Source organism: Sparus aurata, chromosome 24, assembly GCF_900880675.1.
Source record: "Sparus aurata chromosome 24, fSpaAur1.1, whole genome shotgun sequence".
In the NCBI taxonomy this organism is placed as follows: domain Eukaryota; kingdom Metazoa; phylum Chordata; class Actinopteri; order Spariformes; family Sparidae; genus Sparus; species Sparus aurata.
In genome coordinates this window covers 3119269-3143323 of record NC_044210.1, presented here as the reverse complement: position 1 = coordinate 3143323, position 24055 = coordinate 3119269, and the positions used below count along the sequence as shown (strand labels likewise).

The following is a 24055-nucleotide window of genomic DNA, read 5'->3' as shown; positions in this document are numbered from 1 at the left end:
CTCTTTGTTTTGGGTTTTTACTGATGTGGTGAAACACATTAATTCAATGTATGTCTACTCTCTGGTCACACTTGATCAACCTGTTATTCACATTACGGTGTGTTTACAGGTCTTCAGTAGTTCTATAGTACCATTATAGAGAAAAAGACAGAGTGTGACATCTCCGCAATACTCAACTGAATACATCTGAAATTCCTTACCAACATGCTGCTTACATGCTTAGGTTTTAGTATGTCCAAAACGTTGGTATGAAACCAACAGTATGTGATTTTATCTAAGAAGCACTCGCACTAACAGGTGTTAGCTACCGTGGTTATTACAAATGTTTTCATTTAAATACTAATAATATGTGTGCTCATATTTATGAGCATATACAGTATTTAATATGTTCTGGAAACAAACTTTTAAGTGCTGACTTCACATAATTAACTCAATCTGCTCCTGTAGTTTAAACACTGAGCCACTACAGCAGAGGGCAGTACATATAAATCTAGGCATTTTCTATTATATTCATTCTTATAGCTCTAGGCTGATGAGCAGGAACAGTCACATTTATCAGTTAGCAAGGTATTTTATTCTACAGATTTATATGCAATACCGCAAGATGCTTCTTAAATAAAACTGAAAGATGTGATGTGCATTGTTATTAGAAATATGAGTCGTGATAGATTGCCTCTTGAAGTGAATGATTCAACTGGTTGGAAGTGAATTATTTTTTTTCATTACAGAAAGGTTAAAGTGCGGAAAAAAGGTACCGTTGGGTACCCGTATCAAATTCCAGGTACCGGTATCAGAACTAGTATTGATTCGAATGTGAACAGGACCCAACCTGAGGCAGGTGAAAGTTTTAATTCCCAGCCTGAGGTCAGAGAGGTCTGTCGGGGAGCACTGAAAACTGAGACAAGGGCTGGCAGGTTAAAGGGGGGTAAGTGAGGGGTGACAGATAAAGGAGTGGCCAAGAATAGAAAGAAAGGAGGTGCATTTGTTGACCCAGGAAGATTGGGAACCATTGTCCAGAGGGTTGAAAAGTTTCTTTATTGTGGAGAATAGTTCCCTGGGGTTTCCAGGACCAGACTGTATGAGTTGAGACTAGTATGTGTATCTGGTTCGGGAGAGGGCATCTTTATACTGCAGTAGGTGGACTCTGTAGGCTGGGGCATGTACATTGAGGCCTGTTTTACTGCAGAGTCCTTCCAGCTGATGGCCACGGGTTAACTCAGCTTCACATTTATGTAATGAGTTACAATTCTGAAATACCATTATTGTTCATTATTATTCTTCCCTGACAGAGGCACCAATTTGTCTCAAATGATGTATGCCATGTCAAGTAGTGCTGCATTTTTGATTTCTCTGGCAGCATTAATAGATAGAACCTGCAGTAGAAGGCCCAATCATGCAGCTCTGGCACTTTAATTAGTGCCCTGAACTCTTCACTACCATTCACTACCTGAACTCTTCACTAAGTCTTGTGTGTTTCCTTCTGATTTAAAGGCATATGTTTTTAACATTGCAGACTTTGAAAACAGAAGCCAGCTATCATATGGACCTCTCTGGGAAGGACCAACCAGAGTTAAGGTCAATGGTTGGGAAGTTACAACTTTATGCAGTTGGTCTTCCTGCAGAGTCTTGGCTTCTAACTGAAACCAAATAATGGCAAGGGGGTCTTTTTTACACAAACATTAGCCTGGGAGTGGAGCAACTGGCTGCTGAGATGAGTAAATGAAAATGTCATCTAAATATCACTCTCAGCTGAAAACCTTTAGGGTCTACAAGCATTTCAAAGCAAACATCTTAGAGACAAAGGTGTGTAGAAGATTCTACTACCCAACATCAGTTATTGATGTAATCTCTACATGCAATGACTTGGAACTCTGGAGAATTGTTGTTGGAAGGAACAAGCCCCATGATCCAACCCCTGGTGCATTTATATTGACTGTAGTGCCAGGTGTTTTAATATATATTTATTATCTGTATACAGTGTGTTCTTTCATTTCCATTCAATTTTAAATAAAAGATGAGCTGACCTGGGCTGCTGTCTATGTCCATGTGTAAAAGTGAAGGTCTGTCTGCCAGTAGGGGTCGCTCTAATAGGTGGTCGTCAAAGAAACTGCTGAATAATTCACTGCTGAAGTCGTCCATCTGGTCACCTGAGAAAGGCTGGAAAACATGAAGACAAACACAGAGTCAGAAACAGTTATTTTATTCAGCAGTATAATGCTTTTCATGGGAATTCTGTATTCTTTAACAGTTAGTCAGTCACCACCATACAGTAATGACTAAATAAAGACTGGTACAACACCTTGCCTGTTATTCCCAAAAGGAAAACTGCAGTTTATTTTACCTTTGTGGGTGAGAACATTCTCCTACTTCTTCTAGAAGAAAACCCGAAAAGAGGACAGAGCTCCCGAAATAATCCAGAGTTAATGTTCTAGATATACGATAGAACAAGAAAAACGACGGTCTATGGTGCTTGGTCTAAAGGGCGCTAGTATGTTTAGGGTGTGGCCCAGTCCATTTTGCTATTTATTGGGCGCAAAGTGAGGCTCACGATCTAAGGGTCGGAATTTAGACTCTGATTTCGTCATGGGTATGTTTTTGGCGGAACATAAATGAACTATTCCGAGTAAGAGCTCCCATTACCTTTAAGAGCCAAGTGTGCCAACACCTGGCACATATTTAACAGTGGCACTCATTTTTATAGAGCGACAGGGATGTGGTCGTCAGCTGTTGGACCCTCTCCCACCATTTCACAATCATCTGTCCCATCAACAACTGTTTGACTGCATATTAAAAAATACACATATTTAACTGAGGAGGAGGAGGAGGAGGAGTGCTGCTGCGTCCCTCTGTTTGTGCGCAATTCTCAGTCCGTGGGTCAGGACTGGTTATAAAAAGTCAACACCCTGATCAAAAGCGGGTGGGATGAGAGGGGAGAAATAAGTCTTTAATGAGGAAAATCTGACCCTATATTACCTGAATTGATTCTCCAGCAGCAGAAATGATTTGTGTATCTCTACATTTGCATTTAATACTCCTGACTGGCCGACAGATTCATACAGTAAAATAGTTTGGTATAAAGCAGCTGTCCTGATACATCCTGAGATCCTGTATAAACATTTGTATTTCAGAAGCTAAATGTTTATTTCTGTTTCCTTTGGAGAATTTGAGACTACAGCTTTTAGTTTTCCTGCATAAATGTGGCACGATTTATGTTACAGTGACATGACTGTGTGCATTACAATTTTTAAAATGATGGAAAACACAGTGCACAGTATGAACCCCCCTGTGTAGGTACATCCTACTGTCTGAATAATGGGCTCTTTAAATAGCAGGAAACAGACTGCACCTTTGACTCGAGACAAGCTTTTTGTTGGTCTATGGCGCTGTCGCTTTTTGCTGCATCAAGATAGCAATCCATCATCAGAGTGCCCGACCACACCTCATTTTAAGACTAACACTCCCAGTGGCACAAAGTAAAATACATTTGCTATTTATATAACATGGGTGCTGGGTGTGAAAATTTAATGAGACTAGCAATGACACTTGCGCGAGGCATAAGATAGAGCCCAAGGAGATTTAATGTAATATGGGACAATGTGTTTCAACAGTTGCTCTTGGTGGCACTGTGCAGTTCTTTATTGCGGGCTTGGACTGTCAGTGTACTAAAATTAAGAAAGAAAGTTACTGCCTGGATTTAACTCCACTTCAATGTAAAGTATTGCCATAGCAATGGCGGTGAATGACGATGCAGCAGCAAGTGTCTCCTCCAAATCACACTAAAAAAAAATTATTTTTTAACTGTTATTTTTTCAGCTTTATTGCACATATTGCCTATGGCATAAATACTGTCATCAACATCGGAGGAGAAGGTAGATGTTTTGGATTAACTGCAGTGGATTTTGAGACCATTGTAGGCAGCATGTATGCCCCAGGGAGTAGAGGGGAGAGATCCAGGATAAAAGCCATACTTATTGACTACACTGTGCATGTATGTCATGTCAGGGCAAAAATGGCAAGCTGTACCCATGGCAATAACTTCATAAAAGGATAACACAAACTCAGTGTTCCAGCTTACATAAAAAAATGAACACCTGTCAAGTACAGGTCAGACTCTGTTACTACTCTATCTGACTCAGTCGGGTTCAGACAGAAAGATACTACTACAGTTTGCATTTGTGGGTGTAATAATAAGTGAATGTGAGTAAAAAGGTTTGAGGTTGAGGTTTCTGCAAGACTGATGACTGGTAATTTCTCAAACATGGAAACAAGTACTCAGCAACCTGTAATTATTGTCATATTGAGTAATGTGCAGATTAATTTCTCGATTAATTAATGAGTTGTTTTGTAAATGAAATATCGAAAATTACAACAAAGAAAATGCAGCTTACCAGAGCCTGATGTGGCCTTTTTCGAATGTCTAGTTTAGTCTCAGTTCAAAATAAAAAAAACCCCAAAGACAAGCAGCAAACCTCTTTCCTGAAGTAGCTGTATGAAGTAACATTTGCCATTTTTGCTTGAAAAATCTCAATTTATTTGAATCAACTAAACAAATAATCAACCCATTTTAAATCTACAGCCTATCTCTCTGAATCAAAACCAGACAGCCCAGACTGTTTTGATGGTCAGTCAGTTTGAACACAATTGATTTATCGCTTTTCCACCAAAATAAGCAGGTCTACGCGTTTTTTTTTAAACGTGGTTCGTCCCATTAAAAATCGCCTATATTGACCCTAGTCCCACTTCTTGCAGGCAAGGCAGCTCTTCTGTGATTCTTATCTGAAGCGTTACGTTGTATGTCACTGACTTCAAGTCACGTTACATCACATCACAAATGTGCCGGAAACAGTTGAGAAAACAGACCCAAATAGACCCACTGTGAAAGCAGTGGCAGCAAAACAGTGGATCAATTATTTCATATTTTCATACCTGGGAAGTCGATCTTTTTGGCTTCAAAACAATTCTGAGCACTTTTCATAAGAATGAACCGGGCTCCGCCTCCACGATGTGTCCAGTAATAAAACATGCTTGAATAGACCACATCCCAAATTCCTTCCTTATTTACGCGCCACCACCGACACAGCGGATTTTAGCGTGTTCACCCAGGTCTAACATAAAGATCAAAGCTGAGCTGAGCCGAGGTGATAAAAACCTGTGTCTACTGCAGAGTCAATTGAGCCGGGTGCAAATGCCAATTAAACACATTCCCTTTGCACACAAAAGCCTGATCTTTGATTTTTGAGCAGTGGAAAAGAGGGTAATAGATTCATCCTCAGTCAGGATAAATGAGTCACTGAGCTGAGAGATGATGTTCTGGAAGCCTGGAACATCATGGTGATCTGATTTCACTGGTTTACACAAACACACGATATGAGTCACCCTGTCTTGAGAAAACATGCACAAAGCAGTACAAAAGCACACACGAACGCACACACACACACAGATGGATTTTTTTAGGCTTCTCAGACAGACAGTGACAGAAATAACTTTTTTATTACTGACAAATACGGAAATAGATTTACATGTTTTATTCCTGGAAATTAGCTTCAAGTGTGTTTAGCGCGAAAACAGGATAATACATGCAGAACCAACTCCACAACTTCTTATAAATAATGAAGAATGAAAGGGTAGACAGGGGTGTGTAGCAACAAACCAACACTCCTATCAACTCTATGGAGCTTTATCATGTAAAAGAGTGCAAATGGTTTCAAACATTTTAGTGCATGTTTCTATAATAATATGCAAAATCAAGAGGCAAGTTGGAACATTTTTTCAAACATTTTGGAGGGACTTTCTTTCCCTGAATTTGGGCTGTCTGGTGGTACTTACACCCAACTATTAACAAATGGGATTGGACTTGCCAGATAAGGTGTGTTTGGCATTTATTCTCTTGGCTTTTTTAAATGATATGCACACATCAAAGCTTTAATGCTTATAGTAGCATCCATCACTGTAGTTGAAATGCACTGAGGACAGTTTATTTCAACAGGCCTAGTTGAAGGATTTTACTGGAGTACACTGAATGCATGAGTCCTGGGAATCACTGTTAATGTGTATACGGTAGGTTTTGGATTATTTTCAAATACTGCAAGTTTTGTGTCTGCATTTGAGACAGGAGGTCAAGGGTGTCTGTGGGACACATGCAGCTGTCTAGTAAAAGCATGTGAAGTAAGCACACACACACACACACACACACACACACACACACACACACACACACACACACACACACACACACACACACACACACACACACACACACACACACACACACACACACACAGAGAGGGAGGACATATGGTGGGTAAAAAAACAGAAGCACATGATGACTGCTGATGTTTTGAATCTCAACTCTGAACTGTTTATTTCTGGGGAAAACATATCTCACTTAAAAAGAGCACAAAAAAGATGAAAATCATGAAATCAAAAGCATTACCAGTTCCATGTATTTGCATTCTGTAAGAGTCCACCATGAATGCCAAATTGCCTACCTTGGCATGAGTCATTAAGGAATTTTCCAGCAATGAGTGTAATCCAGTGTTACTGTTCTTAATTGATCTCATTCATATCAGCATCATTGTTCACTCTCCTAATGTGTCATTAGAAATGCATAAAGTGACTGCTAATGCAAACTAAACATTTACTACTGCTGCTGCTAAACATTTAAAGCATTCAGCTGGTTTAAGACAGAGTGGCTTTTATGTGAAGCAGTATTAGGAAAGCATTCAAGGCAATCATTAATCAAAAATGCATCTTCAAAACAAGCTATGGTCATTCAGCATAGTGTGTTGCCAGAGAAGGGCTGCAATATATAATTATTACCATGATTTATTATGATGTCCATTACTTTCTTGATTTATTGAGTAGTTGAATAGTTAATAGTAAAATGTTGATCAGTACTTCTCACTGTTAACAGGTAATCAGATAATACAATATCTGTTCAGTTGTACTTGTGACAAATGAAGTAAATTATTATAATCATAACTAAACAGAGATTAGAAGCTCAGCTGGGAAACAAAAGACTATTATTATTAGACAATTAAATAAAAATATCCAATGGAACAAATGTATTGTTGGCTGCAGAACTTGTGTCTCTGGTTGTAGGGTGGATCTCATATGTGCAGGGTGGTGACTGCACAACCAGAGGTGCACTAATAGAGATGTAAAGCAATCAAGAGATTTCATATTTACTCAAGGAACCATATTTGCATTTGAGCATGATCTCAAGGCTCAAGGAGCTCAAAGCAACTGCTCAACAAAGTGTATGCATACACTTTTACACACAAGTGAACTACTCATTCATTCATAAATGAACCCACCACATAAAGAATGAGTAATACTGACAGAGCAGCACTACATGTTGTCCCTTTACATTATTCTGACACCTACCCTTTAACTCTGCTCCATTTGGGAATGTGTTACATTTAAACTGGGCTACTCAAAAATAAACAGTGTACAGTTCGTCAATTGGAGAAAAAGTGGGTCAAACTGGAGTTGGGACATGTGCAAGGAGGGAGGGGAAGCAGAGGCATTATTAAGACAATTTAGTACAACTTAAAATTAGCTTTAGTGACTGCATTAAATCAACTGTGTAAGCTTTTATGTTGCTCTCTTCGAGCAGTGCACCCGTTTTACTATTAAGAATTTAACCAAAATCGTGTAGTTCCAGCAGACCTTTAGTTTATATTGAGCCATATTTTCAGTGCTGAACTTTCTGTATTTAGTTCCAATAGTTATAGTAATAGTTATACATTTGGGTGGTAATGGAGGCACATTGCAGTTTCAAGGTGTTATTGATAACATTCAGTCACTAAATGTGGCATTGCGTCGCCCTCCTTCCATTGTATTCACGTTACAACACTATTGTTGAAATCGAATCATCTGCCCTCTCAAGTGGGTGCCAGTTTGCCTAACGCTGCCACTATTAGTGCATCCCTGAACTGAAAAGCCCAGACATCTTAAACTGTAAAACACCAGCATCTTAAAGGCCAAAATGAGTTATTCATAAACCTCAGTTTGGATGGTTAAATTAAACTTGTGCATCACATGCTATGTTTTATCACACAAGGCGCTGTCAGACAACGCCCCAGCAAATGCCACACTGTCACACAATGTTATGCCAACCACCACAGTTAAAATTCTCAACCTCTGGGAATCACAGAACACCAGACATCAATCAATGGCAAATGTCACCGTTTCATTATTGTCTGCTAGACAACTCTATAGCACAGCTTTGAAACATAGACATAAAGATACAGTAGAAGCTGTTATTGTTGCTATTAGGACAGGAAGTTTAATGAGCCCAGAGTGGTTCAGTGTCAGGCTGCTGATGATGGAACAGCTGCAGTCAGTGTGAACAGAGCAACAGAGGTCTGGACCTTTCATTACCTGAACCCTCTCTGCTGGGAAAAGAATCGCATTAGGCAGGAAAACTGTGTTAAAAAGCAGTTGACAGTTTTTATAGCTTATTTCAGTGGTGGTGTGTCATTAGGGGGGATGGGGCTGACATGTAAACCACACAGGGAAGGAGCTGGGAAAGACAGTCGCAAGGAGTAATTATAAAAGCAGAGAGTGACTCTGTTATGCCTGTAATTAACAGTGTTGAGTCTCAACATATCTCTCTCCTCGCCTTTAATTTGGATGCCTTACTGGTTCAGGTGAAACAAGCAGTAAAGCCCGCATTACCAACGTGGGTCTGCATGTAAAGTTCTGTGAAGTGGAGACAAAATGCTTGTTTATTGATCAGCTACAGCAGTCATTACCTTTAACCTGATTAACATCATACAGCTAATTAATCACATGCTGGTAGACTGTTAAGAGTATTTAGTTGCCCTGATGCAGTGATCAAGAAAATAACTGGGATAAACTTGCAGTGAAAACCCCTGTAAAATGTTCAGAACACAATTTACAGGCCAAAGGAAAAATGCACTGAAAAAATGTTGCCGTTAACTTGTGTCTTTACTAATTAAATGGTTATTCAAGTAAGAAAACGAAAACCAAAAACATGTTTATGATCAGCAGATACAGTGTTTATCATTAATTAACTAGACTCTGGCAGCCAACCAAAGTCTAATTTGCCCTGCCATAGTCTCATGATGACCTGAAAATATTTTTCACTTCTCATAATGACTGCACTGAAGATCTCAATGTTTTGCACTGTTAGAAAAGTGTCTTTCATTCCCAGTCAATCTTAAGCTCTCTCTCAGACACACATACTCTGGTAAGGTAAACTTGTGCTCCATAAAGAGTAACATGAGGCTGCTGGTTTAGTTTACAGTCCATTTCTCTTAAGTCTGTCCATCTCTCTTTCTTGCTAACTTTAGCTGGTCAGTCTAGTTCTAGGTCTTTGTTTTACTTGCCAGCCGCTTTGAGCGCTGTGTTCTGTGAGCCTGACAAAAGCGAGACTGAAATACAGTGCACTTTATTTCTTATGTTTGATACATTCTGACGGTAGATGTGTTTATGAACTGTAGATCAGAAAAGATAACTGTGTTGCGTGTAAACGTGTTCATATGCGTGTGTGCGTTTTCCAGTAGCAACCTCAACCAGACAGACCAGACAATTTGTCAATATACAAAAAAACAAGATTATCGAGTCAGTCAATGTTTAGTTGTAACCAAGACAAAATACTGAACTAATACAAAATTAAAAGCAATGGACTGATATTGATTATTGACTGTAGCCTATAGGGTTGTGTTAACATTGTATGGCCAAAGCTGTAAAGTATAATTGTTAGGACTGGACTAGACAGTAGAGCTTAGTGATACAATCATGGTCAAAAGTGAACATACACTTGTTATCATGGCAGTCCTGAGTTCCAATCTATTGGCTCTTGAATGATACATTTAGCTGATTATAAAAGTAAAGGTGAAAGGTGCTTTGTAGCATGGCCTCTTAACTTCTTCTGAGTGATTTTGATTGATAATGGGCTTCTGGGACCAATCTAGTAGGGCTTGTTTGTAATACCCATCAGACTCAGCCACAAACACTACGATGGGAAAGTCTAAGCAGCTCAGCATTGATCTGAAAAAGCGCATTATTTATTTGAACAAATCAGGAAAGTCATTTGGAGCCATTTCAAAGCAGTTACAGGTCCCAAGATCAACTGTGCCAACAACTGTTGTTGCATGGCACAGTTGTGTCACTGCCACGATAAGGAAGAAAACACAAACTGTCACCTGCTGCTGACAGAAAACTGTCAGGATGGTCAGGAGTCAACCAAAAACCACCAAAAAGCATCTCTGCAATGAGTTGAAAGCTGCTGGAAAACAGGTGACAGTATCCACAGTCAAGTGTGTTTTCCATCACCATGGGCTGAGAGGCTGCCATGCAAGAAAGAAGCCCTTGCTCCAAAAGCAGGAGCTCAAAGCTCGACTGAAGTTTGCTGCTGATCACATGGACAAAGAAAAAAACATCTGGAGAAAAACTCTGTGCTCAGATGAAACAAAGAATTTGGCCACAATGACCAACAATATGTTTGAAGGCGAGAAGATGAGACCTTTAACCCCAAGAACACCATAACTACTGTCAAGTATGGTGGTAGGAACATTACACTGTGGGGGTGTTTTGCTGCCAGTGGAACTGGTGCTCTAAAGAAAGTAACAAGGAAAGTCTCCAAATTCTTAAGGAAGACCTCAAAGCAACAGCCAGAGGATTGACTCTTGGGGGTTCCAACAGGGCAGTGATCACAAACAAATGTCAAAAGTGATAAAGGAATGGCTAAATCAGGGTAGAATATAGAAGACAGATAATAAATTACTTATCGAACCAATTTCATGAATGTCTTCCACTCATTCCATCACAGAAAAATGAGAGCTGTAGAAATCATTGGAACTCAAGACTGCCATGATACACATGTTTTTAACAAGTTTGCAGGAATCAGGACTAGGATAGTAACAGTTTATGTATTCATGCCAAACCACAACGCCACAGGGGGACTACATGGTATGTAAAGTAGGGCTGCTGGAATTAATTTCAAATATTATTCAAATGCTGTAATAACTACTCAAATGTATATTTCTTTTTCAAATGTGTTGGCTAACGAGAGTGAATCTTGCTCCACCCTGAGCCACATGTCCATAGCGTTTTATTCTGACAGAAAGGGCTAGCAGAGTGCTGAAGATACCTGGGTGAAGCTTGTGTGAAGACAAACAAACACTGACCTGAGTTTTGATTGATGTCAGCTAGGTAGCTAATTTAATGCTACGTTAAGAGAGCATTGCCTTCACAGCTAACAACACACTTACAACATGTAGGGTGATAAAAGCACAGTAGCCAGAAACATTAAGTCCTTCTGCTCCCACAAATGGGTTTTTGTGTCTCTGTTGTGATGGTTTCTAGCCACAAGCGAAAACAAAATGCTTTTGTAACACATGATGAACAATAAAGTTATCTAAATCACAATCGCACATTTATGGGCTAACGTTAACCCCCAACATTACATCATCAGAAATGATGGCTTCTCCCTTCTCATCAGGGGCTTACCAGTGTCTAAATTTAATTATTTATTTTTTTTTATCAAGAAAGCTATTAGTTTTAAGTTATTGGTAATGCATAAATGTCCTCCAGGGGACCGATTCTATAACAGTCACATGATGATAGTGGTATTGGCAAGGCATAAGCCTGTGCTTACAGTGGAGAGGTACATAACAAATATTTCTGAAAGCCATTTGTGCATTAAAAATTTGAATGTAATTCAAACATTAACAATGAATTAAATTCTAATGGGAATTTAGAGGAAGATTGACAGCACTAATGTGTGTGATGCACATAATACGAATTGAAGTTAGACCTGGAAACTTTAGCCATATGCCATTAGCCACTTAGGGCTTAGGTTAGCATTACAAGCTGACATTATAATGGAAGAACAAATAACACGCCTGAGCCAGAAGACCTGTCTGCATCCTTTAAAACTCTTTTTGGGAACAATTCAGGTTCTTCACCAGTTACAACAGCAACCAAGAGGTAGTTATGGACACGACGAGGACTGTGTCGGTGTTGCTCCGCTTTTGTAGGATATGTGAATGGCAAGAAATTGAAAATGCTAGACAAATGTATTATAAGTCTGATTTTTTTTCCTTCTATACCAAACCCTGATAAAACCATGATTCTAGACCATGACTTCTGTGTACCATCACCCCCCAAAATTACAATCAAGATGCATGTTTCTTAATGAACCCCTAATTCTTGTAGATTTCATTCATATAAATCAAGTTCATAACTATTTCTGAGACTCAGCAGTACCCAAAGGATTTCTGTTTTAAATCAAGCCATTTTTATCAAGTTTGCTTGCTTCTTTTCCCCTTTGTTAAACGCATTCCATCACAGTTTCTAAAAAGATCCCAATACCTATATCATCTAAAATAGTTAGGATGGACTGGCAAATTATCAGAGTAGAGCAGCAAAGGTTATTCAATTAATTAACTGGCAGAAAATGTATCTGCAAATATTTGTATTATTAACTAATAGACAAGCAGAGTTGCCAAACATTGCTGGTTGCAGCTTCTCAGTTGTAAAAGGGCTTGACTCTTTCTTTTCAAGCATGAAACTCAGTAACTTTTGATTTTGGACTGTTGGTTGGGTCGTGGGAAATTCTTACCATATTTCTCACAATTTAAAGACAAACGATTATGAAAAAATCTACAGATTAATCAAAAATGAGAATAATTGTTAGCTCCATTTGAAGACTTTCTAACTGACTGGTGTTATGTAAGACGTATAATGTAACAACGAAAAAAAAGACTAAATGAGCGGCTGAGATGGAGGTTTTATTGCAGTGTAAAATGAAATTGCAGTTGCTACAATCCTGCCTACCGCAGATAAGAAAATGGCAATGTTCTCCACTGTATTTGGCTTTATGTGGTGGTGGGTGGCTGCAGTGGCTTGGCTGTGTTTGGCTTCACTTGAACAACCTTTGAGAGTGAGAGGCATTGTGTGTGTGTGTGTGTGTGTGTGTGTGTGTGTGTGTGTGTGTGTGTTGAGACAGAAGTGAAGACAGCTATAGTTCTCAGTAAAACTGGAGATGAGTATTTTTCCTTCACAGTCAAACACACACACACACAATTACACACACACACACACACACACACACACACACACACACACACACACACACACACACATACACACACACACACACTGCTGCATGCCTGCTCACATTCCATCTGGCTGCTCAGCAGCCAATCCACAACAAGCATGCAAATGAGATGGGCGAGTCTTTTTAAAGCTGGAGTGCAGGGTCTGAATGGAGGGTAGAATAGAATGAGTAGAATGGAGTAAAAGAGAATAGAGACATTTAGAATATGGACAGAGAAAATATTAGAAGGAGGAGAACAGAATGAACAGAATATAAATGTGGAGGAAAACATTACATGGATATAGGACAAAAGGTGTGTATAAGTATATCGGTGAAGTTTATCGGTGAAAGGCTCTGTTGTTCAAATGTTGTTTTTTTTCTCGAGAGAATTTTTTTTTTTTTTTTAAATGGTAACTAGAACATAGAAGAAAATAATCAAATAGAATAAACAGTGAACAACTCACAACTTGAACTTACACTGTCCTTTACTTGACCTCAATTTGTGCATGTGTGTACGGGCGCACTCACACTTGGCCTATTTGCCCGGTACCGTGCCGATGCAGGATTGTCCCTCCTCCCCAGTCCTAAGCTGGCCTGCACTCAGATTACTGCAGCCCCAACTGGGCCTGAGCACGGTTACCTCTTGTCTACATTGTGCATTGTGCTTGTGCTCGTGCATGAACAACCGTACTGTGCCAAAGCACACCTCTTTCAACCGTGCCAGGGCCAAGAAAGTGTATCGTGCTTGAGCATGGTACGGAGTGCTCACTATGGTCAAACAAACGGGACTTTGGGGGTCAAACATGCTTGGGCACGGTACGAATTGCCTAGTGTGAGTGCGCCCTGAATGTAATTGCTTTTTGCATTTAAAATAATTTTCACTAACTCAAATATTCTCACTCTGTGAAATAAACTTCAGATTCAGGAACAGCAAATTCATAAGGCTTTCTGGCAAGAAGGCTTTGCGCATCCCACACAGATGCTAAAGGCATGTGAGATAGCAGAATCATATTTGCTGGCCTTGGATGTGAACATTTAGCTAACTACATGTTATTGAAACATACTGCACAGTTAGATTTACATTATTGTATGCAAATACAATTATGCATCATGCAAAATCATTTTATGTAATATATGTAGGAGGGGGTCCTTGCTTCATATCTCTATCAGCTAAGCGGTCCTTGACCTGAAAAATATTGAAGCCCCCTAACTTCCACAATGAATTGATTACAATAGACAGCTTTTAAAATGTCAATGTAGTGACTGTATTTACCATAGTTACCATTGCAGTTGCCAATGTATTTGTCTGGTATACTTCTGCACATAATCAATCCCAGTTGGCCTGTATTTATCAAACATCTTGTAGGAGGAAACCAGTCCCAACTGGAGCAAAAAATCTCTGACAACTTTCTTCCTTCTTTAACACTTAAAACCTTTCACCTTTATTCAAGTTTGATCTAGAGCTGCAACAATTAAATCAATAAATCAATACATCGATCCACAGAAAAATAAAGGTCAACTGACAGCACCTTTGGCTTCAGGAAATTGTGATCTACATTGTGATTCATCATGAATCCTACATTCAATCCCACTCATCTGAAGTTTCAGAGGGGCGGGGTCACACATCTGAACAGGCTGGCAGATCACACTGTAGTCCCACACAGACTCAGTGGCAAGTGAGGCTCGAGCAGAGACGTCTTAATTTTATGTGAAAGGTAAGCAATTAGGCTCTCTCCAACAAATTGTTTTTCTTTATCTAGAAAGCTATTCAGTCAGATAGCGATTTATTGTGAAATAAACACATCTATAAATTCCTCTGAAAACACCACATTAAATTCCAAGACTTTTCCAGGATTTCCAGAACTCATATGAACCCTGATCAGTGACTAAGGAGCAGATTATTTTCCTAGGCTATGAGACTCCTTAACCGGTCATTAACACTCAACACACATACATTTACCTTGTAACCTTGTAACCTCGTATGATTGATACTCAGGGGAAAATTTCACATGAAAGGGGGATTACTTTTTTTTTCATCAAAATATGACACTGTTTGTTAAGCACAATAGCATTAAAAGTAATTTACTTCTGATAATAGTCAGAAGAGTCAGAGGAGGCGGGCCTGTGTGAACACTGCAGCGGTGTGCGTCAACACGCTGTCGGAGAGGAGGGAGAGCGAGAGAAGCAAAACCGAATTCAGTATTGATACCGTGAAAAATGAGTATTGAAACAGGTTCAAATATTCAATTTGTATTCTACACTGAGTCTTTCCCACTGGCTATCAACAGGGCACACATGTACTGTAGGAGGAAAACAATACAAAGCAGGAAGTAGGACTGCACAATATTGGAAAAAACTGACATTACGAATTTTTTTAACCCTGCGATATATATTGCGATATGAAAAAACACAGGAATTTTCATCAGATGACCTGAACAGCACTTTATGTTATGCTGCACTGCTGCTATCTTGTTGACAATTAACCCGCACTGATCTTACCTGTTTTTGTCGTACTGAGTTGTGTGGTACCGACGTAAATGGTCAAAGTAATTAGTCTTGTTACCTCTCCTTGTGGCAACAGATACAAGGCACTGTCGACGCAGAACACGTGTTTGGTCAATATCATCCTTCTTCTAGCCGAAATAATTCAAGATAACTGATGTTGCTTTTCTTTTTGGCACCAAGTCTTCGTTCTCAGCAATTTTCTCTTGTTCGTTGCTCATTTTTCAATGTTGTTACCAGCAACTCACTCCATGTGCAGGGGCGTGGTCTGATTCGGCACACTGATTAAGAACTAATATCATTGGTGGATCGCTGTGCATGCAGAGTCTGCAGAGTCTGCATGCACAGTGTGTGTCAGGTACCCTTGAAGTTAGATGAGTTCATTTGCCTACTACATCGCACGCCCTGCGGTGTGAGTACTGCGCACACGTACATCGCGATGGCGATGCTCAAACAATATATTGCGCAGCTCTGGCAGGAAGTGTATAAATCTGTGCTGTGCTGCAACATGAAACACACCTTATGGAGAGTTTGGTTGGTTGGTTAAAAGTTCTTACCATCTTTGGAACAAAAGAGACTGTGGTTGACCCCGGTAATAGTGTTAATCACCAGATTTTGTCTGAATGGCAAAAGTTTAAGAGTTTAACCCAAAATTGCACATGAACAGTAGCACTCTCTGAATGGGCAAAGAAGGCATGCACCAGATTCACTTTCTCTGTTATACTCTTCTCCAAAACATTTAATGGGAAATGGACTTGCATTTCTAAAGTGCTTTTCCAGTCTACTGACCACTCAAAGTGCTTTACAACACTTGTCACATTAACCCATTCACAAAAAACATTCATACAGTGATGGCAGAGGCTACCATGCAAGGTGACAACTTCTAATCAGGAGCAATTTGAGGTTTAGTATCTTGCTCAAGGGTACTCTGAGGTGCAGCTAGGGGAGCCGGAGACTCAAGTCAGTGACCCTCCAATTGCTGGACAACCTGCTTTACCTCCTGAGCTATAGCCGCCCCAATGGCTGCAATGATAATTACTTCTATATTAACTATGGATCAATGTGTACTGTAGTGTCATTCACTGTGATGAGTTAACACTGACTCCTCAGTTTCTCTCAGCTCTTTGTAACTTTACACTTTCACCTCCTTGTTTTGGTATTGTGGTCCACAACTTTATTATTTTGGTTCAATCTCACTGCTCTTATGGCCATCATTTTGTAAATGCTATGGAACATTTTCAGCAAAAAAAAAACTTGGATAAACCCATGCTACTTGCCAAGCACTAAATGGCACACGGATGAAGTTAGCATCTAGTTAAATTTGGAAAACTTAGCAGCTGCTGAGTCAAGTTTGTGGAGATAAAAAATAGAGTCAAAGGAGATTTAATATCGGATTTTATTGTTTTGAAGCCAGGCCCTAAATATCACATTTTACCACTAGTTGTCGCACGCGAGCCTGCTGCCCCAAAGTGGAATCTAATGAAAGCCCATGAATGATAGTGAATGACCACAATCCGTAAGAATCACTGTGACACATGTCTTTTTTATTTCTTTGCTTGTTGCTACATTTTAAGTGCGGAAACTTGGACCGTTTGCAGAGCACATCCCTGCAAATGTTTTACAAAGCCTGCCTTATGAACTAATGCTGGCTACATCAGTGTCCTCTTTTAAATCACTTTTAAAGGGTTATTCTAATCGAAAGGCTTTCCTATAAAGGCTGTTTAAATTCTTAGGATTATTTTTTTCATTCTAGTAACACTGTATTTTATTGCATAAAGTAATGTACCTCTGCAGAGGATGATCTAAAAATTGGTAAATGTTTCAGAACAACCTCGCTATATACAGTTTTGTAAGTAAATAAAATATAGGATTGGATTTAGAACTTCTTTAACATGATCCAAAATGGCCAATTACATCAGGTAATGCAGGTTTAAACTGAAAAAATACATCATCATTGTGGATTAATAGTGAAACAGAAGAAAAATTAATCTGACAAAGATAAAAATCGGAGTAAAGAGTTCATCGCCCCTTGGATAAGGGTTATTTTGCCAGCTACATTAGATTTTTATATATTATTGCTGGCCATACATAAAGACAGTAAATAACTGTAATAATAATAAGTGTATATAATCCATCTATCCATCTATCTATCCATCCATCCATCCATCTAGTCATAGTCAACCTGTGGATCAGGCAAGGGGGTCATAAAAATGATCATTCTGATTCATAGCTTCTAAGATGCAGGAGGGGGAAATACGTCTTTAAAGAGGAAAATATTGATGACATCTGCAGCGATCCTCCAATTACTAACACGCGTTTTTTTTTGCAAACGAGGAACGGTGGCATAAACTTCAGTGATAAACTAAACTCCTGACTCGCTAACAGGATCGAAACATTAGTATTTCATGTTAATTATGTTCTGTATTGTTCTACACATCAAAAGCTCACACACACAGCCTTTATTCATTCGGTCAAAACAGTTTGGACTGAATCAGCCGTCCTAATAAAACCTGAGGACCTGTCTAATAATATTTATAACAGAAGCTTAGAGTTTAATTCTGTTTTCTCTGGAGAGTTTCTTCCTCGGCTTTTAGTTTAACTTATTGAATGTCCCACGATATTTCTCACAGTGACATTAGTGCGCGAGTTGTGAACCTGTACCTTAACGTCTGAATAAATTGAAATGGCAGGAAATAGACTGCGCCATTGACTTTAGACCAGCTTTTTGTTGGTCCATGGCACAGTCACTTCCTGCTGCATCAAGATAACAGTGAGCCAGCAATGCAACCAACCACACCTTACTTAAAGACCAACACTTCCAGGGGCACACAGTCAGGCGCAGGTACATTTGCTACTTACACAACCTGGGTGCTTGGTGTTAAAATGAGAACTGCGTTGGTCTGAAACTAGCTATAACAGCCCTTATCCTCCCTCAAACACATCATGAACTTAAAATGAGGATGGGGATAAAAATGAATTCACAGATAACCATGATGATGCTGACTGTTCTGTAGTTTTCACACTTCATTCATGAGTGACAGAAGGAGGCTTCTGGCTCATCATCGGCACCTGTGCAAACAACACAACTGCAAATTATAGATTGAGCAGAGATCGAAATCAGGCCCATTCACTGCTCTAAAAAGTGCATAAGTGTGCCAGTCTGGGGTGCAGCTAATCAACTGAACTGTCCTTTCCCATGTCCTCAGTGGTACAGCCCAGCCTAGTGGCTTCACAGCAGAGTGGACTACTTTATTTAGAACAAGGAAAGGGGGGTGTAAACCACAAGCAGACTGCTCGGCTGACTCACTGACTAGAATAAAGGTCTGCTTCAAATAACCTGCCTCGTTTAAAGACAGAAGAGAGGGAATGACACAGAGTGAAAAAAGAGACAGTTCGTAATGGAACTGAAATAAAGTAAGAGTCCTGGTCACATTGATATTGGAACATTTACATTTAACTGAATAACGAGTGCAAAGCCTGGCGTGCACAGACGGCACGGCAGTGTTCTTCTGGCATTATGTAGGTAAAGCTGCACGGCACACCAGCAGTTCACTTGGGAAAAGGGTGTGTGTATGTGTGTGTGTGTGTGTGTGTGTGTGTGTGTGTGTGTGTGTGTGTGTGTGTGTGTGTGTGGGGGGGGGGGGGTGCAGGTGCTCACTCATCACAATTACATTTGACTATGTTTATGTACAGTCCTCCTGATTAAACTGGGCAAGAAAACACAACAGCTTATTTGCCTAGAATAATGTCACATTTCATGTACTTGTGTTTCCTGCCCTTTTACTTCTTCAACTGAAAAGGCCATTATTGTATTGATAAACAGCTTGACTCTACTCTGCCACATCCTGTTGTCCATTACAGCCACAGCACTTCCTCCCCTGAAATAAAATTGCTTTGTCTCAGGTGTTACTGGACTGGACACAGCTGTTGTCCCCCTTAACCTATTGTTTTGGGATAAGGACATTAAGAGAGGATTGGTGATGTAAGGTGGTTATAAAGGCAGCTGGCTGATGCAGAGAGAATGAAGGGCTTTAATTGTCTGCTGATTATTCATGCAACAGTTGAACTGTGTATGTACCCTACATCTCAAATATGTCATCTCAGGAGATTTTTACAACACTGAGTTATGTGCACGAGAATAGTGTGTGTGATTGCTGTGCAGAAGCACTGAGCTGGGTAAAAAGATTTAATCAGGGTATCCACAGTAAGTATTTGAGAAGTGGAGAAAGCTAAATTATGACATTTTGCTGAGAGAGTTCTGTAATCTGTCATTCTTCAAACTAATAGACAGCAGCATCCAACCAGTGACACCTGCTAACTGCTTCTGCTGTTAGCTGGTTCGCTCAGTTAGCCCATGGGTTAGCGGTCTGCCTGGGAGCTTGGCGCACTATGGGTGTGTTGGTGTTATATGCTAACAGGAGACGTTTGGACTCTCAAGGGGAGGAGATCTTCAGGCCCAAGGTGGGAGGAACCCTGCAGGGAACGCTGGCATGGAGCAAATGAATGCTATGGACTCTTGAGGTTACAGACTGGTATTCTGAGACAGGGCAGCCGGGCACATTAGTTAGCATGCTAACTGAAGTAAACATATCTGCAGCAAAATGCATAGATGTCCTATACATAACATCAAATTTGTCATTTCTTGACATGATGTTTTTTTTATTCTCTCATATCGCACCTTTAAATGAAGCGATTATCACAGGAGATGACAATTAATTTTCTGCAAGACAAATAATCAGTTGATAAGCAAGACATTAAACAAGACTTGAGTTACAGCAATCAAGGCATTTCTTATTTTACAAGCTAATTGGGAGTTAATCAAGAAAAACGCCTTAATTACAATCATGGTTGAATTATGCCAAACACTCAAAGAGTTCACTGAAACCTAATTAGGAACAATGTGGCCGACGCATTTGCTAAACACTTTTCAATTAATAGTCTCACACAAACACACACACACACACACACGAGCCAGATACAGTTCTGGGCATGCCCCGTCACACGCGCGCACGCACGCATGCACAGACACAGACACACACACACCCCATTCAACATTGACAGTCAGGTGTGCTGGTGAGGACTGCAACACCTGCACACACAAGTTAACGAGTAACTCGCCAGCTTGCGTTGTTGCTCCCAGTTTCACATGTTGGTTCAAATTATCAGGCACACTCTTACGCACGAGCCCCGGATGTCAAGTCAGGATCTAACTACACCGCCCTCCTGAGGTCCGGCTCCGGGCGGAACAGGCAGATGTGCGTTTGATTTAAGGCAATTAAAATGCAGACAGCTGACTTCCAGCAGAGTTCCAGCACGGCTGGATACTTTACATTAATTAACATGTTCTCTGTGAACTCACACAGGTGACAACGACGAGAAGCTACAGAAAGTCCGGCTAATGTAATACTGTAGACGAGAGAACTCACCACATTAGTGAGGAAATCTCCATCGCTGAGCTCCTCCAGGTCCAACAGGTTGGTACCTCCGGACGGATAGAGTTTCTCTGCTGTCAAACTGTCCAAGATAGACTCCATCATGATGTTCTGTGTCTGCTCACAGCTCACTGGACGGATGGCCAGCAGCTATCTGGACCGGCGGCGAACGCAAATCTTAAAAGGAACTCATTTAAACGGAGCTGTCGCGTGCTGCGTTAAACACTCAGCCGGCACTTAAAAAGCCTGTAGACAAAACCGACCTGAGTTCAGCTGCTGGTTTCTTTTAGTGACAAACTTGTGCACTGTCGAAAATGTACATCCTCCGACAGCTGTTGGAGAAGACGTCCCTGTCCATCCAGCTGTACGCGTGCAGCACTGCGTCCGTCCTCGCGTGCGCTGTCTCCCCCTCGCGCCAATGAATATTCAGTAACGCCCCGCCCAGTGGCGTCAAATAACCCGCACGCCCAAAACACAATAATATAAAACTATCCAATTTAGATCAAATGCTGTCTCTCAAATATAGCGCTATTGTCAACAGCTGTGGAAAGTAACTACACGCTGTCACGACAGGCTCAGAGCCATGACACATGTGTGGCTGGAGGCGACGCGAGGAGAGGTAAGCGGTGCTCAAAGGCTCAATAATGCCGTGAGGTGTGGCAGACTGTCAGTCAGTCAGTAGGCAGCGTGTGTTCATGAGTGGGGAATAGTGTGTCTGCTGTGGTGTAAAGGAGCAAACCACAAAAAAAGCTGGGGCAGTCTGGAGGAGAGTTTCCCTCTGCGACCAGGTCTTTGTCAGGGGAACAGTGTGGACACTGGGCCCAGCACAGCCACCAGAACCAACAACAAAGAACCAACAACAGTAGCCAAAAGAGGCAGGGCATCACAGCACATTCATCAGGCTATACTTATATACAGTTTTGAGGTACTTGTACTACTGTTCTTCTTTTATATGTAACTTTACAGGTCTACTTCACTACATTTCAGATGGAAATATTTTCCCCCACTTTACACTCTACATTTCGTTGAAAGCTAGTTGCTAGTCACTTTACGTATATTTTCATTGTTTATCATATTTTCGTAATAACTGAAAAGCAGCACCTCAACATACTTCTTCAGTCAAATGCTGCACACACTGTGATGCTTTTGTGATAAGGCCTTTTTTTCACATTCTTGACATGAAACGGCAGCCAAGGCAAACACAAGTGTGACTAAGCACATTAATTAAGGCCCTGTACCTATAGATCAGAATCCCAGAGACCCCAAATTGATGTGAAGAGATGCTGTTTACAGTCTGAGTTAAAAGCGTTGGGGCGCACCCTGTCTGAAGTGGGTGCAAAGATTACGCCCAACAAGCCATATAGAGCCATTTTGATGTTTCAGGTTTTTTTTTTTTTACGTTTTTTCTGGTTGTTATTTTATTCAAAACAATTCCTCCTCCACTTCAGGAGGAGAACACGGCAATGCTGTCTCATTGTGAAGCTTCAGAAATGTTTTGTGGACTACAAAACCCTACCCAACCTTTCATTGGCATGAATGCAGGAATTTTCATGTCAAATTGGCTCCTGTAAAACACAATAAATACTATAAAATAGTAGCTATGATGTTCTGATTGGGGCTGTTTTGCATATTAACTACTGGTACATGAAGATGCAACGGTAGCCCCTCCAAATTATGCATAATTGTGTTTTTTAACTGTCATTTTGTCAGCTTTATTGCTGAAAAAAAAAAAAAAATACTGTCATCATCGTGAGAGAAGAAAACTTTGACTTTGAGACAATCGCAGCCCGTGGCGTCTTTTGACCATCCAACCCAACGTGCTGGACCACCCTAAGGAGGAAGAGTCGGATACGAGCCATGCTAATCCAGTTTGGTTTAATGCTACTCCTGGCTAATGTCTGATTGCAGGACAAGGAAATCAATACAATGGGACTTAGGCTGGCAAAATAACATAAAATCAGAGACTGTTGTGTCCACAGAGACCTGTCTCCACCACAACATCTAAGACAAAGCTGTTTCACTTGACCGGTGGGCTGTGTTACGAGCCGACCGAGTGCAGGACAGGAGAGGTGCACGCTGAGTTTATAACATGGATGCTTGGTGCTCACACACAGTCAAAGTCGATGGACAGTATTTCCCTCCCAGATGTCAAACTTGTATGTTCTGTAACTTGTGTAGCATAAAGGACTTTAAAAGCTTGCATTCCGATTGAGCTCCACTTGAGCTTTTCTTGCTATGACAAGTCCTAATGTCAATCAAAAGCTCCATCAACAGGCACTGGAGATTTTAACCCGAGTGCAGTGATAGTGATAGTCATAGAATACCCTATGGTTTAGAGCTAGTCATTGCAAATTCAGTTATTTGTGTTTATTTATTCAAGGATGGATACAAGACAATCTATGAATTAGATTGTATAACATTTCATAACGACGCAAGGTAAGATGTGTCTGTATGTGAAAGAAAATCAGAAGAAGACAGGTGACTGTTCTGACACCCTGAGATACCGCCTGCAACACAATGTCATTTTGAAAAGTGCTAATGAAACAAATATTTCTTTGTCTTCCATGTCTCCTTACTTTCCTCTCATTCTTCCTCAGATTGTTTCTCCTCAGAGAGACAGAGAGATTGAAACTCAGAGGAGCGAGAGAAACACTGTCCATTGTGTAGCAGCTATCATAGGTTCCTGTGTGTGCACTCCAGCTCTGACCTGTTACACAATCTGGGTAGATTTCAGTGAAAGAGGCATATTAGAAGGGCATTTTCCAAATGTTATTTATTCACAGACTGAAATAGACGCTGGCTCTGAATACTTCCAAAATATCTACAGGACTAATGACATTCACCCAATCTCTCGTGTGGTTTGTTGTTACAATTTACTTCTAAAATGTTTGCATGCTAATATGCCAAACAAAGATGGTTACCATGGTGGACATTACACTTGCTAAACATTAGCATGTTAGTATCGTGTGAATATTCTAGCATTGCGCTCAAAGCAATGCTGTGTCAGGACATTGCAATCAAATATTTAAAAAAGTAAAGAAGACGATTG

General features: G+C 40.4%; 1 protein-coding gene across 2 annotated transcripts in view; it reads right to left on the bottom strand.

Moving 5' to 3' along the window:
- The window catches only part of creb3l1 (cAMP responsive element binding protein 3-like 1), a 49855-nt gene extending 28445 nt beyond the window's left edge, over positions 1-21410 (bottom strand). For both annotated transcript variants that reach the window (XM_030410000.1, XM_030410001.1), the window contains exons 1-2: positions 21001-21410; positions 2025-2157 (exon numbers count right to left, since the gene is read on the bottom strand). In XM_030410000.1, the coding sequence (XP_030265860.1) occupies positions 2025-2157; positions 21001-21111 (244 nt within the window). In that variant the 5' untranslated portion in view covers positions 21112-21410. The remainder of the gene's footprint in view (positions 1-2024; positions 2158-21000) is intronic.
- Positions 21411-24055: the final 2645 nt, after the last annotated feature.